This window comes from Salvelinus fontinalis, chromosome 8 (genome assembly GCF_029448725.1).
Source record: "Salvelinus fontinalis isolate EN_2023a chromosome 8, ASM2944872v1, whole genome shotgun sequence".
NCBI classification, from domain to species: Eukaryota; Metazoa; Chordata; class Actinopteri; order Salmoniformes; family Salmonidae; genus Salvelinus; species Salvelinus fontinalis.
Window position 1 is genome coordinate 44,724,645 of NC_074672.1, and position 16,368 is coordinate 44,741,012.

General features: G+C 44.4%; 1 protein-coding gene across 2 annotated transcripts in view; it reads right to left on the reverse strand.

Annotated features, from left to right (window-relative positions):
- Positions 1 to 853: 853 nt before the first annotated feature.
- LOC129861313 (potassium voltage-gated channel subfamily C member 1-like) overlaps positions 854 to 16,368 on the reverse strand; it is an 88,872-nt gene continuing 73,357 nt past the window's right edge. The window contains exons 5-6 of one of the 2 annotated variants that reach the window (XR_008760553.1): positions 13,145 to 15,635; positions 3,200 to 3,286 (exon numbers count right to left, since the gene is read on the reverse strand). Coding sequence is in view for 1 of the 2 variants with exons in the window: in XM_055932624.1 (XP_055788599.1) it covers positions 3,219 to 3,286 (68 nt within the window). In the remaining variant the exon portion in view is untranslated. Of the gene's footprint in view, positions 3,287 to 13,144; positions 15,636 to 16,368 lie in introns of both variants that reach the window. The other variant, XM_055932624.1, reaches the window with a different exon arrangement.

A 16,368-nucleotide genomic window follows, 5' to 3' on the forward strand; every position in this document is an offset into this window, starting at 1 on the left:
CTAAACTGGGCACGCTGACTAAACCGAGCACGCTGACTAAAACGTGGTACGCTGACTAAACTGGGCACGCTGACTAAACTGGGCACGCGCGTGCCTTCGATTTTGTCTATCCACACCACACACGATCAGGACACACAGGTTGATTTTGTCTATCCACACCACACACGATCAGGACACACAGGTTGATTTTGTCTATCCACACCACACACGATCAGGACACACAGGTTGATTTTGTCTATCCACACCACACACGATCAGGACACACAGGTTGATTTTGTCTATCCACACCACACACGATCAGGACACACAGGTTGATTTTGTCTATCCACACCACACACGATCAGGACACACAGGTTGATTTTGTCTATCCACACCACACACGATCAGGACACACAGGTTGATTTTGTCTATCCACACCACACACGATCAGGACACACAGGTTGATTTTGTCTATCCACACCACACACGATCAGGACACACAGGTTGATTTTGTCTATCCACACCACACACGATCAGGACACACAGGTTGATTTTGTCTATCCACACCACACACGATCAGGACACACAGGTTGATTTTGTCTATCCACACCACACACGATCAGGACACACAGGTTGATTTTGTCTATCCACACCACACACGATCAGGACACACAGGTTGATTTTGTCTATCCACACCACACACGATCAGGACACACAGGTTGATTTTGTCTATCCACACCACACACGATCAGGACACACAGGTTGAAATATCAGAAAGAACTCCTGAACCAAATATATTCATTTGGAGAACAGGTCAAAACACATACGAAACATTCATGGACATTTAGCTAGCTAGCTTGCTGTTGCTAGCTCATTTTGTGCTGGGATATAAACATTGGGTTGTTGTTTTACTTGAAATGCACAAGGTCCTTTTTTTTGTTGCTGGATCTTTGTAGAATATCGGCCCATTTTGAGTCAAACAAAATAGTGTGTTCTCTACTCTGACAATAAATCCACAGATAAAAGAGGAAACCTAGTTAGTGTCTAGTAATCTCTCCTAGTTCAGTTCTCTTCTTCTGTGGATTTTATATGGTGGTTGGCTACCAACTTTAAGGTGCATTACTACAACCATCTGGACTGGAGTGTGGACCTCAGTTCACCCAATATGCTCCTAAAAACCAATGAGGAGATGGAAGAGGCGGGACTTGCAGCGTGTCAAGCGTCTAAAAAAGAACCAAAGTTTTATTTTAGCGCCTGGCTAGCAGACGCTCGTTGTGCGCGCGAGCAGTTTGGACGAAATGACTGAACAACATGTATGTGTACATTTATTTTTGCAACGTTCGCGCACGTTATGTGGTCAGCATGTTAGATAAATGTACAATGACTATCAAACAACCAAGATCTTAAAAATAACCAAGATCTTAAAGAACCAAGATTGGCGTTTTAGGAACAAAATCTAAGTCTCATCACATTACTCCATCACTTTGACATTAAGTACAACTGGAACGGGCAGATGATGTCAGAGCGTGTGCAGATATGGATCTTAACAATGCATTTACTAACAATGTTGATGATGCATTTAGCAATGTTGATGTTGATAAAATCTCTTTTAATCTGTTATGGCCGCACACATTTTTGGTCCCCTTTTTCAACCAGCAAATGTATTGTCAAAGAAATACAATAGCATTTATATATTATTTGCAAGAGACTTTTGTTTGTGAAAAGACATGTAGTGTGAGCTTCTTCAGTCACATGCTAAATCTTGGCTAGTGTCTGACTGCATCTCAAGGCATTTTTGTACTTTCGTATTTCTCTTTATTTTTGTGTACAACGACTTAAAGACACTGTGTTTGTGAACAGTAGTGTGATAGCTTTAATAGTCACATGCTACTACTGTCTGCATGTTGACTCTCCTCTTCCTCAACCAGAACTGTTTACGTACTGTACTGTAATAGAAAAACATGATTTTAAAATTTTCTTTCATACTTTATTTTAATTCTTTCTATAAGGATTTGCGAGATACTTTGTTTGTGAAAGGAAAAAAGACTTGCTGGGAACAACGACTCCTAGTTCCAATCCCACTGTAGACTGTTAACAGTCACTTTTATTTATTTATTTTATTTTACCTTTATTTAACTAGGCAAATCAGTTAAGAACAAATACTTATTTACAATGATAGCCTAGGAACAGTGGGTTAACTGCCTTGTTCAGGGGCAGAATGACAGATTTTTGCCTTGACAGCTCGGGGATTCGCTCTAGCAACTTTTTGGTTACTGACCCAACACTCTAACCACTAGGCTACCTGCCCAACGCTCTAACCACTAGGCTACCTGCCCAACGCTCTAACCACTAGGCTACCTGCCCAACGCTCTAACCACTAGGCTACCTGCCCAACGCTCTAACCACTAGGCTACCTGCCCAACGCTCTAACCACTAGGCTACCTGCCCAACGCTCTAACCACTAGGCTACCTGCCCAACGCTCTAACCACTAGGCTACCTGCCCAACGCTCTAACCACTAGGCTACCTGCCCAACGCTCTAACCACTAGGCGACCTGCCCAACGCTCTAACCACTAGGCTACCTGCCGCCCCCATGCAACAGTGCAACTCCACATTTCTGTTGTATTTTAGTTAGTCAATATTTACCAATTACGCTTCATTGATGAAAGACTGCAGCATTTTTTACAGACACGTCAAATATTGTTTCTGGTCTCAGGACTCGAATCCTTCACAAATAGTAGCAATTTCTTGAAAATACCATTTGGAAATATTGCTGCTTGATTGAAACTCAAAGTATTTCCAGAAGATATTCAAAACCCTCCTCAACTTTAGATGTGTCCCTTAACATTAATTTCACTGATGCTATTTTCCTTCATGGTACATTATATAGAGCTAGATCATGCAATACGATACATGCTAAATGCTTGGAAACAGACAGATGTGTGTACATACATAACTATACCTCCTAAAGCATCAGATAGACGTATTCTACAACAGAGTTTGGGTACTGTGTACTTGACAGAAAGACAAGAGTTCTTCTTCCGGAACCTTCCGGAAGGAGCCGGACCTTCATCTCAGTTAGAGGAAGGAGGGACCTAGACCTGAAGCTCCGCCCCCATGTTCTTCAGCGCTGCATCCCTGTTCACGTGCAATTCTCCTTCATCGACCAATCAACTTCTTCAGGTCAGAGTGGTCATTTCTGGTTGGGCATAGTTCCCAGTATCGACCAATCAACTTCTTCAGGTCAGAGTGGTCATTTCTGGTTGGGCATAGTTCCCAGTAGCTGCCAGGATGTCTTTACAGCTCTCTGTAACAGAGAAACATTAAGGGGTGGAAATTAGAGACAGGAAAGTCAAAACAATGTTCTGTGTATGTATGGCGTGACAATGATGGAAGAGTTGGCAACACCACTGGATGAAGGATAATATAATATAAATATAGCTTTAATAGTCACATGCTACTACTATATAAATATAGCTTTAATAGTCACATGCTACTACTGTCTGCATGTTGACTCTCCTCTTCCTCAACCAGAACTGTTTACGTACTGTACTGTAATAGAAAAACATGATTTTAAAATTTTCTTTCATACTTTATTTTAATTCTTTCTATAAGGATTTGCGAGATACTTTGTTTGTGAAAGGAAAAAAGACTTGCTGGGAACAACGACTCCTAGTTCCAATCCCACTGTAGACTGTTAACAGTCACTTTTATTTATTTATTTTATTTTACCTTTATTTAACTAGGCAAATCAGTTAAGAACAAATACTTATTTACAATGATAGCCTAGGAACAGTGGGTTAACTGCCTTGTTCAGGGGCAGAATGACAGATTTTTGCCTTGACAGCTCGGGGATTCGCTCTAGCAACTTTTTGGTTACTGACCCAACACTCTAACCACTAGGCTACCTGCCCAACGCTCTAACCACTAGGCTACCTGCCCAACACTCTAACCACTAGGCTACCTGCCCAACGCTCTAACCACTAGGCTACCTGCCCAACGCTCTAACCACTAGGCTACCTGCCCAACGCTCTAACCACTAGGCTAACCACTATCTTCTCACCTTTTCCATGTGGTTTCTAACTTCACAAACTCCATACAATTATGACTTCTTCCTAAATATTTGGTCAAAATATTAATTTTGTGTACAGTTGGGACTTTGAGCCAAATATCCTCAACATTATGGGATCAGAAATCCATTGCCAACCATAGTGGTAAAGGCATGAATAGATACTGGGGGGAGAGTGGGGGAAGTTCAGCCATGTTTTACATTCAGCATCACTCTGTCAAGGGAAACATTAGTATTCTTTCTAACAAAGATATCTACGTATATTTCAGGATGTTGTGTATCCCTGGAAAAAAATCAGAATTCATGTAAACATTCATGAAAACATAGCTTGTCCAACAAAAAAAAAGGAGTCTCCTGACACAACTTACCCTGTATGTATATCCCGGTATGGGGTAAGTGGAGTCGTGGGAAAGGGTAAGTTAAGCTGCTTACAAATTTCTGAAGTTAATTAAATATTACTACTTTGTTTTTAAAACCATGACTGTCTTTATTTCCCAGACACAATTCAACACAATCGCAATCGCTTTTTCAGTTTAAAACAATTATAATTTTAAGCATATTTTATTAACAGAGGCCTTACACCTAACAAACACTTTTTTAAACACTTTTAACATAGGCCAGGCCCTGTTGTTAACTCATATCCCAGCGATAATGACTTGCATTACGCCTAGCAAGAAAATTTGCTTAAATTTGCTCAACTTGCCATTGGCTCAACCACTGGCTCAATTTACCCCATGGCCATTGGCTCAACCACTGGCTCAGCTTACTCCATAGCAAACATATTGGCTGTATTAGGATACACAGCTATAATTATGCACATTCATGCTAGGTTTATGACCTCATAATGAAGCTTATAGAGAACCCAACTGATGTATAGAACAATCTTAAAAGTATCTACTTTGGTTTCGATACAAGCATTATGAAATCTCTATCACAATCAATTAATTTGACTGATGAAAATCTTCTTCTTTTTTAATCTAAAATCTTCTCACCTTTTCCATGTGGTTTCTAACTTCACAAACTCCATACAATTATGACTTCTTCCTAAATATTTGGTCAAAATATTAATTTTGTGTACAGTTTCCTAGAAACAAGGAAACCTCTATCACTGGCCACTTTAATAATGGAACACTGGTCACTTTATTAATGTTTACATATTTTGCACTACACATCTCATATGTATATACATTTACATTTAAGTCATTTAGCAGACGCTCTTATCCAGAGCGACTTACAAATTGGTGCATTCACCTTATGATATCCAGTGGAACAACCACTTTACAATAGTGCATCTAAATCTTTTAAGGGGGGGTTAGAAGGATTACTTTATCCTATCCTAGGTATTCCTCAAAGAGGTGGGGTTTCAGGTGTCTCCGGAAGGTGGTGATTGACTCCGCTGACCTGGCGTCGTGAGGGAGTTTGTTCCACCATTGGGGTGCCAGAGCAGCGAACAGTTTGACTGGGCTGAGCGGGAACTGTACTTCCTCAGAGGTAGGGAGGCGAGCATGCCAGAGGTGGATGAACGCAGTGCCCTTGTTTGGGTGTAGGGCCTGATCAGAGCCTGAAGGTACGGAGGTGCCGTTCCCCTCACAGCTCCGTAGGCAAGCACCATGGTCTTGTAGCGGATGCGAGCTTCAACTGGAAGCCAGTGGAGAGAGCGGAGGAGCGGGGTGACGTGAGAGAACTTGGGAAGGTTGAACACCAGACGGGCTGCGGCGTTCTGGGTGAGTTGTAGGGGTTTAATGGCACAGACTGGGAGCCCAGCCAACAGCGAGTTGCAGTAATCCAGACGGGAGATGACAAGTGCCTGGATTAGGACCTGCGCCGCTTCCTGTGTGAGGCAGGGTCGTACTCTGCGAATGTTGTAGAGCATGAACCTACAGGAACGGGTCACCGCCTTGATGTTAGTAATATACTGTACTCGATCCTATTCTACTGTATCTTAGTCTATGCTGCTCTGACATTGCTCGCCCAAATATTTATTAATTCTTAATTCCATTCCTTTACCTTAGATGAGTGTGTATTGTTGTGAAATTCTTAGATATTACTTGTTAGATATTACTGCACTGTTGGAGCTAGAAACACAAGCATTTCGCTACACCTGCAATAACATCTACTAAATACGTGTATGTGACAAATGTGGGGGGGGGGGGGTTCACACGGAGTGGTCCGTGACGCTGAGGGGTGAGACAGAGACCGAGGAGGAATATTGGGACAGATTGAGCGAGGAGTGGGCGGTGAAAGTTGAGGGGAGGGAACCAGAGACTGTCAGTGAGTTGAGGGAGAATGTGGAGGAGAGAGAAATGAGAGAGTTATTGAATTGGTGAAGGATGCACAACATTTGCCCATAAGGAGCGTGTTATCGATTTAAAGCCACCTGAGTCAGCTCTCCGTACTCATCCTTAGAAGTGTGTTAAAGTTACGGTACAATTGATGCCGGCTATACGCACCAGGTCTCCAGTGCGCCTTCACAGCCCAGTACGTCCTGTGCCAACTCCTCGTACTCACCGTGTGAAGAGTGTTATCGTTCCGGTACAATGTGTGCCGGTTCTACGCACCGTGTTTCCAGTGCGCCTCACACTCTCCCTCAAGTGTGCCTTCCCAGTCCAGTACGTCCTGTACCTGCTCCTCGCACTCGTCCTGAGGTGCGTGTCACCAGCCCGGTGCCACCTGTACCGGTCCCACGCATCAGGCCTCCAGTGATCCTCCACAGTCCAATACGTCCTGTGCCTCCTCTCCGCACTCGCCCTGAGGTGCGTGTCACCAGCCCGGTGCCACCTGTACTGGTCCCACGGAATCAGGCCTCCAGTGCGCCTCCACAGTCCAATACGTCCTGTGCCTCCTCTCCGCACTCGCCCTGAGGTGCGTGTCACCAACCTGGTGCCACCTGTAACGGCCCCACGCATCAGGTCTCCAGTGCGCCTCCCCAGTCCAGTACATCCTGTGCCTGCTCCTCGCGCTCGCCCTGAGGTGCGTGTCACCAGCCCGGTACCACTAGTGCCGGCCCCACATACCAGGCTTCCGGCGAGGAACCCCAGTCCAGAGCTTCCGGCGACGTTTCACAGTCCGGAACCTCCAATGATGGTCCACAGTCCGGAACCTCCAATGACGGTCCACAGTCTGGAACCTCCTGAGACGATCCGCGGTCCGGAACCTCCTGAGACGGTCCATGGTCTGGAACCTCCTGAGAGGGTCAACGGTCAGGGAACCACCAGCAACGGTCAGCAGTCCAAAGCCTCTAACGACAGTCTACGGTCAAGAGTCTCCAGCGATGGTCTGCAGTCCAGAGTCTCCAGCGATGGTCTGCAGTCCAGAGTCTCCAGCGACGGTCTGCAGTCCAGAGCTTCCTGCGATGGTCGGCAGTCCAGAGCTTCCTGCGATGGTCTGCAGTCCAGAGCCTCCAGCGACGGTCAACGGTCCGGAACCACCAGCGACGGTCAGCAGTCCAGAGCCTCCAGCAACGGTCGGCAGTCCAGAGCCTCCAGCGACGGTCGGCAGTCCAGAGCCTCCAGCGACGGTATGCAGTCCAGAGCCTCCTGCGAGGGTTCCCAGTCCGTCGCCTTAAGCGACGATCCACGGTCCGGAGTCCCCGGCAACGATCTACGGTCCGGAGTCCCCGGCGACGATCGCCATTGAAGAGGACGTATCCACGAGCGGAGTGGGTACTTCGCCCCGCACCGGAGCCCGACCCCGACGGTAGATGCCCACCCGGACACTCCCCTATTGAGTCAAGTTTTGCGGTCGGAGTCCGCACCTTTGGGGGGGGGGGGGTCCTGTCACGCCCTGACCATAGAGAGATTTTTATTCTCTATGTTGGTTAGGTCGGGTGTGACTAGGGTGGGTCATCTAGGTGATTTATATTTCTATGTTGGCCTGGTATGGTTACCAATCAGAGGCAGCTGTTTATAGTTGTCTCTGATTGGGGATCATATTTAGGTAGCCATTTCCCCTTTGTGCTTTGTGGGATTTTGTCTAGGTTTAGTTGCCTGCGAGCACTACCTTGAGCTTCACGTTTCGTTTTTTCGCTTTATTGTTTTTTTTCTTTTTGAGTTTCTCTTCCATAATAAAAGGATGGAAACATGCTGCATCTTGGTCCACTCCTTATAACGACCGTGACAGCTGTACTATTATGGCTGACCTTGTAAAACAACACATTTCACTGCATCTTTTTTTAGACTACACGCTGACTGTAATTCAGCAATATGTTGAAAGGAAGCCCTCAGGCAAATTAAAAGCTTTACTGTCTGCTGATCATAACCTGGACCACTGAGAGAGAGACCGGCGGAACCGGAAGCCTCAGGCTATGATGGTCATGACCACTATTCCTAATTGGAAACCTATTAGTGGCTATCAAGTTGAATTTACCACAGGTGGACTCCAATCAAGTTGTTGAAACATGTCAAGGATGCTTCTACATCCTTGTTTCTATGTTTCTAGCGGCTATCGATTTGAATGCTGAGCCAGAACCCACCCAGACTCTGTAAACAACCAGGGTCAGTAGGACTCTGGCACCCTATTCCCTATATAGTGCACTACTTTTGACCAGGGTCAGTAGGACTCTGGCACCCTATTCCCTATATAGTGCACTACTTTAGACCGGGGCTCTGATCAAAAGTAGGGCACTATGTAGGGAATAAGACGCCATTTGGGATGCAGACCCTGTCTCCCTGCAGCATATGCTATAATGTGCACTAAAATGTGAGAGTGTATGTGTGATGTTCCCCTTTCACAGGCCGGGATGTCATTACCCACATACTCACCAGATACAGAGCCCATGCTATTGAATTACGTAGCCTTCTCTCTTTCTCTCCCCTTCTCCGTCTCTCTCTCTCTCTTTATTTCTCCCTCTCTCTCTCTATTTCTCCCTCTCTCTCCTATCTATCTCCCCTCTCTCTATCGCTCTCTCTCTCCTATCTCTCATGTCATCTCTATGTAGTTGACAACACAAACTAGCCACAATTACCCGTGGAACATTTATCACTTGCTAGTGTGGCTGCGGGTTTTTAACTGAACACTTTGATCAGCCATCTTATTGCCTTTTATTTAACGTAAGTTCTGGAGAACACACTCTCTATTCCTATAATGACCAAATGACCTCTAGCCAGCTGAATAATGCAAGCCAGAGCATGGGGATGTGTCCATTAGGCTCTAGAATATTCCATTAGGCTCTAGAATATTCCATTAGGCTCTAGAATATTCCATTAGGCTCTAGAATATTCACGTTGTTTGATGATCTAGTGAGCATGACCCATTAATGCTTGGGGCGTTGCAATGAGAAGCCTCTGTAGTGTTATGATGACGGAGAGGCGTCCAGATCCCAGTCAAGGCTTTCCTCCCTGTAACCACAGTTCATTTACCCAGTAGGTCAGGACAGATCCCAGTCAAGGCTTTCCTCCCTGTAACCACAGTTCATTTACCCAGTAGGTCAGGACAGATCCCAGTCAAGGCTTTCCTCCCTGTAACCACAGTTCATTTACCCAGTAGGTCAGGACAGATCCCAGTCAAGGCTTTCCTCCCTGTAACCACAGTTCATTTACCCAGTAGGTCAGGACAGATCCTAGTCAAGGCTTTCCTCCCTGTAACCACAGTTCATTTACCCAGTAGGTCAGGACAGATCCCAGTCAAGGCTTTCCTCCCTGTAACCACAGTTCATTTCCCCAGCAGGACAGGACAGATCCCAGTTAAGGCTTTCCTCCCTGTAACCACAGTTCATTTCCCCAGTAGGTCTGTCAGGATTAGTTGCCCACCCTTTTATTGATCTCCTCATTCCCCTCGATGGATCTCTCCCACTCTCTCTCTCCCTCTCTTTCTCACTCTCTCTCTCTCTTTCTTTCTCTCTCTCTCTCTCACTCTCTTGCGCTCTCTCTTTCTCTCTGCACTCTCGGTCTCTGCTCTCTCTGTCACTCGCTGTCTCTGCTCTCTCTCTCTCTCTCTCTCTCTCTCACTCTCTCTCTCGCTCTCTCTTTCTCTCTGCACTCTCGGTCTCTGCTCTCTCTGTCACTCGCTGTCTCTGCTCTCTCTGTCACTCGCTGTCTCTGCTCTCTCTGTCTGTCTCTCTGTAACTCTCTCTCTCAATTCAATTTTAATTTAAGGGGCTTTATTGGCATGGGAAACATATGTTTACATTGCCAAAGCAAGTGAAATAGATAATAAACAAAAGTGAAATTAACAATAATAAATGCACAGTAAACATTACACAAAAGTTCCAAAAGAATAAGGACATTTCAAATGTCATATTGTGTCTATATAAAGTGTTGTAATGATGTGCAAATGGTTAAAGTACAAAAGGGTAAATAAATAAGCATAAATATAGGTTGTATTTACAATGGTGTTTGTTCTTCACTGGTTGCCCTTTTCTTGTGGCAACAGGTCACAAATCTTGATGCTGTGATTGCACACTGTGGTATTTAACTCAAAAGATTTGGGAGTTTATCAAAATTGGATTTGTTTTCAAATTCCTTGTGGATCTGTGTAATCTGAGGGAATATGTCTCTCTAATATGGTCATACATTGGGCAGGAGGTTAGGAAGTGCAGCTCAGTTTCCACCTCATTTTGTGGGCAGTGTGCACATAGCCTGTCTTCTCTTGAGAGCCAGGTCTGCCTTCGGCGGCCTTTCTCAATAGCAAGGCTATGCTCACTGAGTCTGTAGATAGTCAAAGCTTTCCTTAAGTTTGGGTCAGTCACAGTGGTCAGGTATTCTGCCACTGTGTACTCTATGTTTAGGGCCAAATAGCATTCTAGTTTGCTCTGTTCTTTTGTTAATTCTTTCCAATGTGTCAAGTAATTCTGTTTTTGTTTTCTCATGATTTGATTGGGAGTAATTGTGTTGCTGTCCTGGGGCTCTGTGGGGACCAGCTTGCTTAGGGGGCTCTTCTCCAGGTTAATTTCTCTGTTATGGAAGGTTTGGGAATTGCTTCCTTTTAGGTGGTTGTAGAATTTAAAGACTCTTTTCTGGATTTGGATAATTAGCTGGTATCGGCCTAATTCTGTCTGCATGCATTATTTGGTGTTTAACATGTGTACACAGCGGATATTTTTGCAGAATTCTGCATGCAGAGTCTCAATTTGGTGTTTGGAACATTTTGTGAATTCTTAGTTGGTGAGCGAACCCCAGACCTCACAGGCAGAAAGGGCAATGGGTCCTATAACTGATTAAAGCACTTTTAGACAGATCCTAATTAGTATGTCAAATTTTATGTTATTTTTGATGGCATAGAAGGCCCTTCTTGCCTTGCCTCTCAAAGTATAGTTTTTTGTTTGCTATAAGGCAACGGTGTCTAGATGAAATTTGTATATTTGGAACACCATCATTATTGTCCTACTGAGGTTTACTGTCAGGGCCCAGGTCTCTCAGGGCCCAGGTCTGTCAGGGCCCAGGTCTGTCAGGGCCCAGGTCTGTCAGGGCCCAGGTCTGTCAGAGCCTAGGTCTGACAGAATCTGTGCAGAAGATCTAGTAGCTGCTGTAGGCCATCCTTGGTTGGGGACAGAAGCACTAGATGATCAGCAAACAGTAGACATTTGACTTCAGATTCTAGTAGGGTGAAGCTGGGTGCTGCAGACTGTTCTAGTGCCCTCGCCAATTTGTTGATATACAGTACCAATCAAAAGTTTGGACACACCTACTCATTCAAGGGTTTTCTTTATTTTTACTATTTTCTACATTGTAGAATAATAGTGACGACATCAAAACTATGAAATAACAGACACATCCCCATAATAGTATGCTGTTTAGGTTTTCTACTGCCAAGTTTACACTTTCACTATTACAGTGAAACATTTTGTCCAGGAAGTTGTTTAGAAGGGATTGAATTTGTTGTTTCCCAATTGTTTTTTGGTAGATTTCCACACTACTCACCTTCCATTTATAGCATTTCTTAATATTATTCAGTTCCTTTGGCTTTGATGCCTCATGATTGACTATTGCTCTGTTCAAGTAGAGTGTGATTTTGCTGTGGTCTGATAGGGGTGTCAGTGGACTGACTGAATGCTTTAAGAGACTGGGTTGAGGTCAGTGATAGTAGTCTACAGTACTACTGCCAAGAGATGAGCATTAGGTGTACCTACCATAGGAGTCACCTCAAAGCCTACCACTGACTACTGATAGGTTAGGATTTATGAGCTTTAACTATTATTAATCATTAGTTATAAAAGAGACATGAGGGGTGCCATAATGAAGCTTGGCAGGGAAAACGATCACATGGCAGTACAGATAAGGGGAGGAACCGTTTAAGGCCCATATCACTCAGCTTCCTGACAGGCAATAATGATGCAATGTTTGGCGATAAGGAGGAGACTCCACCCAAAGTGGGGTATGAATACTACCATGGATGGAACCATGTCTTTGTCTAATGCAGCTGTATTGACCCTCTGGGAAGAATAAACTTGGTTTGAGCTTTGGTTTCCTTTGAGTTTTTTACTCTGCATTAGAACCTAACACTAAGTACATACCCAGCGTCCGACAGAGCTGCAGGAGTTGTGACCTGTTTTTATTGGTTATGTTGTCGTAGTTGTGTCTAGGGGAAGCATATGGGGGAGGGAATGCTGTCACCTCCAGGTAGGTGTTTGTCCCCCTGTGTGCTGAGGGTGTCAGGTTGCCACAGACTAGTACATGTCCCTGGGCCTGGAAATTGTTCATCTCCACCTCTTGGATAGAGAAGCTGTCATCGTTAAAGTATGGGGATTCTACTGGGGGTATATAGGAAGCACACATGAGGACATTTTTCTCTGTTGAGATAATTTCCTTATTAATTTATAGACAGATGTAAAATGTTCCTGTTTTGACTAATATAATAGAGTGGGTTAGGTCTTTTAGGTCTACCAGATCAGCATACCCCTTGAGTCTCTTCCCTGTTTCACACCTGGTAGTTTGGTGGATGGGACTCTACACCATGTCTCCTCTATACCATGCTTCTTGTAGGATGACAATGTCTGTATTTCTGATTTCTTTGATGAAGTCTGGGTTCCTGCTCTTTAGGCCAAATGCAGATGACCTCAGACCTTGTATATTCCAGGTGTTAGTGTTGTTTTTGTTGTGGTTTAGGCCTCGGACCATCACAGTAGGTGTGAACAGAGCATGTTGAGCACCTGATACATACCTCTTAGGTCGCAGGATGGGGCTTGGGCGGGTGTAATAGTGGGGGTTGGGCCTGTTGCTCTGCTCACGGCCTGGGCATATGTCCTGCTGTCATGTTGAGGTCCTTGCCGCCGGGGGCATGGTGTGGGAAGAAGGGGCATAGGTCTGATATGGGGGGGGGGGGCTATATAGGGTGTTGCCAGGGTTTGCTTGAAATGGTCTTAGCTGGTTGGGGTGTGGCTGGTGATGCTGTGGTCTCTCTCTCTCTATCATAGTCTCTCTCTCTCTCTCTTCTCCCCATCTCTGTCTCTGCTCTCTCTGGCTCTCCATCTTTCTCTTTCTATGCTATCTCTGTCTCTACTCTCTCCATCTCTACTCTCTCTCTCTCTCTCTCTCTCTCTTCTCCCCATCTCTGTCTCTGCTCTCTCTGGCTCTACTCTCTCCATCTCTACTCTCTCTCTCTCTGCTCGCGCTGTCTCTGTTCTCTCTGTCTCTCAATCCAATTTAATTCATGCTTTGGGAAACATATGTTTACATTGCCAAAGCAAGTGAAATAGATAAACAAAAGTGAAATAAAAAATACAATAAAGTTCCAAAGGAATAGAGACATTTCAAATGTCTATTGTAACGAGGTGTAAATAATTAAAGTACAAAAGGGAAAATAAATAAACATAAATGTGGATTGTATTTACAATGGTGTTGTTCTTCACTGGTGGTCCTTTTCTTGTGGCAACAGGTCACAAATATTGCTGCTGTGGAACACTGTGGTATTTCACCCAATAGATATGCGAGTTTATCAAAATAGAATTTGCTGTGTGCACATAGCCTGTCTTCTTTTGAGAGCCAGGTCTTCCTATGGCAGCCTCTTTCAATAGCAAAGCTATGCTCACTGAGTCTGTACATAGTCAAAGCGTTCCTTAATTTTAGGTCAGTCACAGTGGTCAGGTATTCTGCCGCTGTGTACTCTCTGTTTAGGACCAAATATCATTTTAGTTTGCTGTGTTTTTTTTGGTTAATTCTTTCCAATGTGTCAAGTAATTATCTTTTTGTTTTCTCATGATGTGGTTGGGTCTAATAGTGTTGCTGTCCTGAGGCTCTGTAGGTTTCTTCTCCAGGTTCATCTCTCTGTAGGTGATAGCTTTGTTATGGAAGGTTTAGGAATCGCTTCCTTTTAGGTGGTTGTAGAATTTAACGGCCCTTTTCTGGATTTTGGTCGTTAGCGGGTATCGGCCTAACTCCCCTCTGCATTATTTGGTGTTTTATTTTGTACAATGGAAGATATTTTTGCGTGCAATTTGGTGTTTGGAACATTTTGTGAATTATTGGGTTGTGAGCGGATCCCAGACCTCACAACCGTAAAGGGCAATGGGTTCTATAACTGATTCAAGTATTTTTAGCCAGATCCTAATTGTATGTCAAATTTGATGTTCCTTTTGATGGCATAGAAGGCCCTTCTTGCCTTGTCTCTCAGATCGTTCACTGCTTTGTGGAAGTTACCTGTGGTGCTGATGTTCAGCCCGAGGTATGTATAGTTTTTTTGTGTGACCTAGGGCAACGGTGTCTAGATGGAATTTGTATTCGTGGTCATGGCAACAGGACCTTTTTTGAAACACCATCATTATTGTCTTACTGAGATTTACTGTCAGGGCCCAGGTCTGTCAAGGCCCAGGTCTGTCAGGGCCCAGGTCTGACAGAATCTGTGCAGAAGATCTAGGTGCTGCTGTAGGCCATCCTTGGTTGGGGACAGAAGCACCAGATGATCAGCAAACAGTAGACATTTGACTTCAGATTTGAGTAGGGTGAGGCCGGGTGCTGCAGACTGTTCTAGTGCCCTCGCCAATTGCTTGATATAATTTACATGTTGAAGAGGGTGGGGCTCAAGCTTCATCCCTGTCTCTCCCCACGGCCCTGAGGAAAGAAATGTGTTTTTTTGCCGATTTTTTTTTTTGTGTGTGTACATTTTATAATGTTGTATGTATTTCCTCCAACACCGCTTTTCACCAATTTGCAAAGCAGAACCTCATGCCAAATTGAGTCAAAATATTATTTTAAATCAACAAAGCATGAGAAGACTTTGTGTTTGTTTTGGTATCTTTGTTTGTTAATTAGGGTGTGCAGGCTGAATACATGGTCATTTGGTAAGCAGCCAATTTTGACATTTGCTCAGTACATTGTTTTCACTGAGGAAATGTACGAGTCTGCTGTTAATGATAATGCAGAGGATTATCCCAAGGTTGCTGTTGACGCATATCCCACAGTAGTTATTGGGGTCAAATTTGTCTCCACTTTTGTGGATTGGTTCCACGTATTGGGAAAAATGCCAGAGCTGAGGATGATGTTAAAGAGTTAAAGTATAGCCAATTGGAATTTGTGGTCTCTCTCTCTCTTTGTTCTCTCTGTCTCTCTTTCTATCTCTCTCTCTCTCTCTCTGCTCTCTCTGTCTCTACTCTCTCTTTATCTCTCTGGGCTGGCAGACAGGCAGGGGCCAGAAGGGGGTAAGGAGATTCACAAGGCTTCTCAAGCAGAGGAAAGACAAGCAGGCAGAGGATCATCGGGGGGCAGAGTCGGAGGCAGGGGGGCAGGGAGGGATGAGAAGAATCACAAGGCGTATCACACAGAGGACAAGGCTCAGTGTAGTTCCTTATTAAAAAAACAAAATCCTTATTCAATCTTGTTCTGAGTGCAGCTCTACAGAATTCTTGCCCTCGAGGCGGGGTTGACCTTAGAGCAAGATAGAATAAAGAAAGTCTAATTTGGTTGTCACAACAGGTTTACACACATCAATAACACATCCCCTCTCATCCTCTTGACTAAAGTTCTGGAATAATTGTGGATTATATCAGCCAATAGCAATGGAACACTACACAATCAAATTCCTCACATCTCCACCGCTCAACACGTTCCTCCATGCTTGGCCAGGATTGAATCAAAACACTGAAATCTGATTCAGAGGGGTTGAGTTAAAAAACATTTCAGTTGAATGCATTCAGTTGTACAACTGACTAGGTATCCCCCTTTCCCCTAATTTCCTTTGATAAGTGTGTGTGAGAAAGAAAGGGTGAAAAACCAAGATGACATTCACATCAGACCTTTAGAAAAGTGAGTCATCTGTGGGCTTTTCTAATGAGTTTTGAGGTCTTGTCTGTCTCACGACAATACTATGGGTACATAGCTCAGAACACATCACACAGACTCACTCACACACACTCACACACACACTCACACACACAGTGGAGTAGTGGAGGG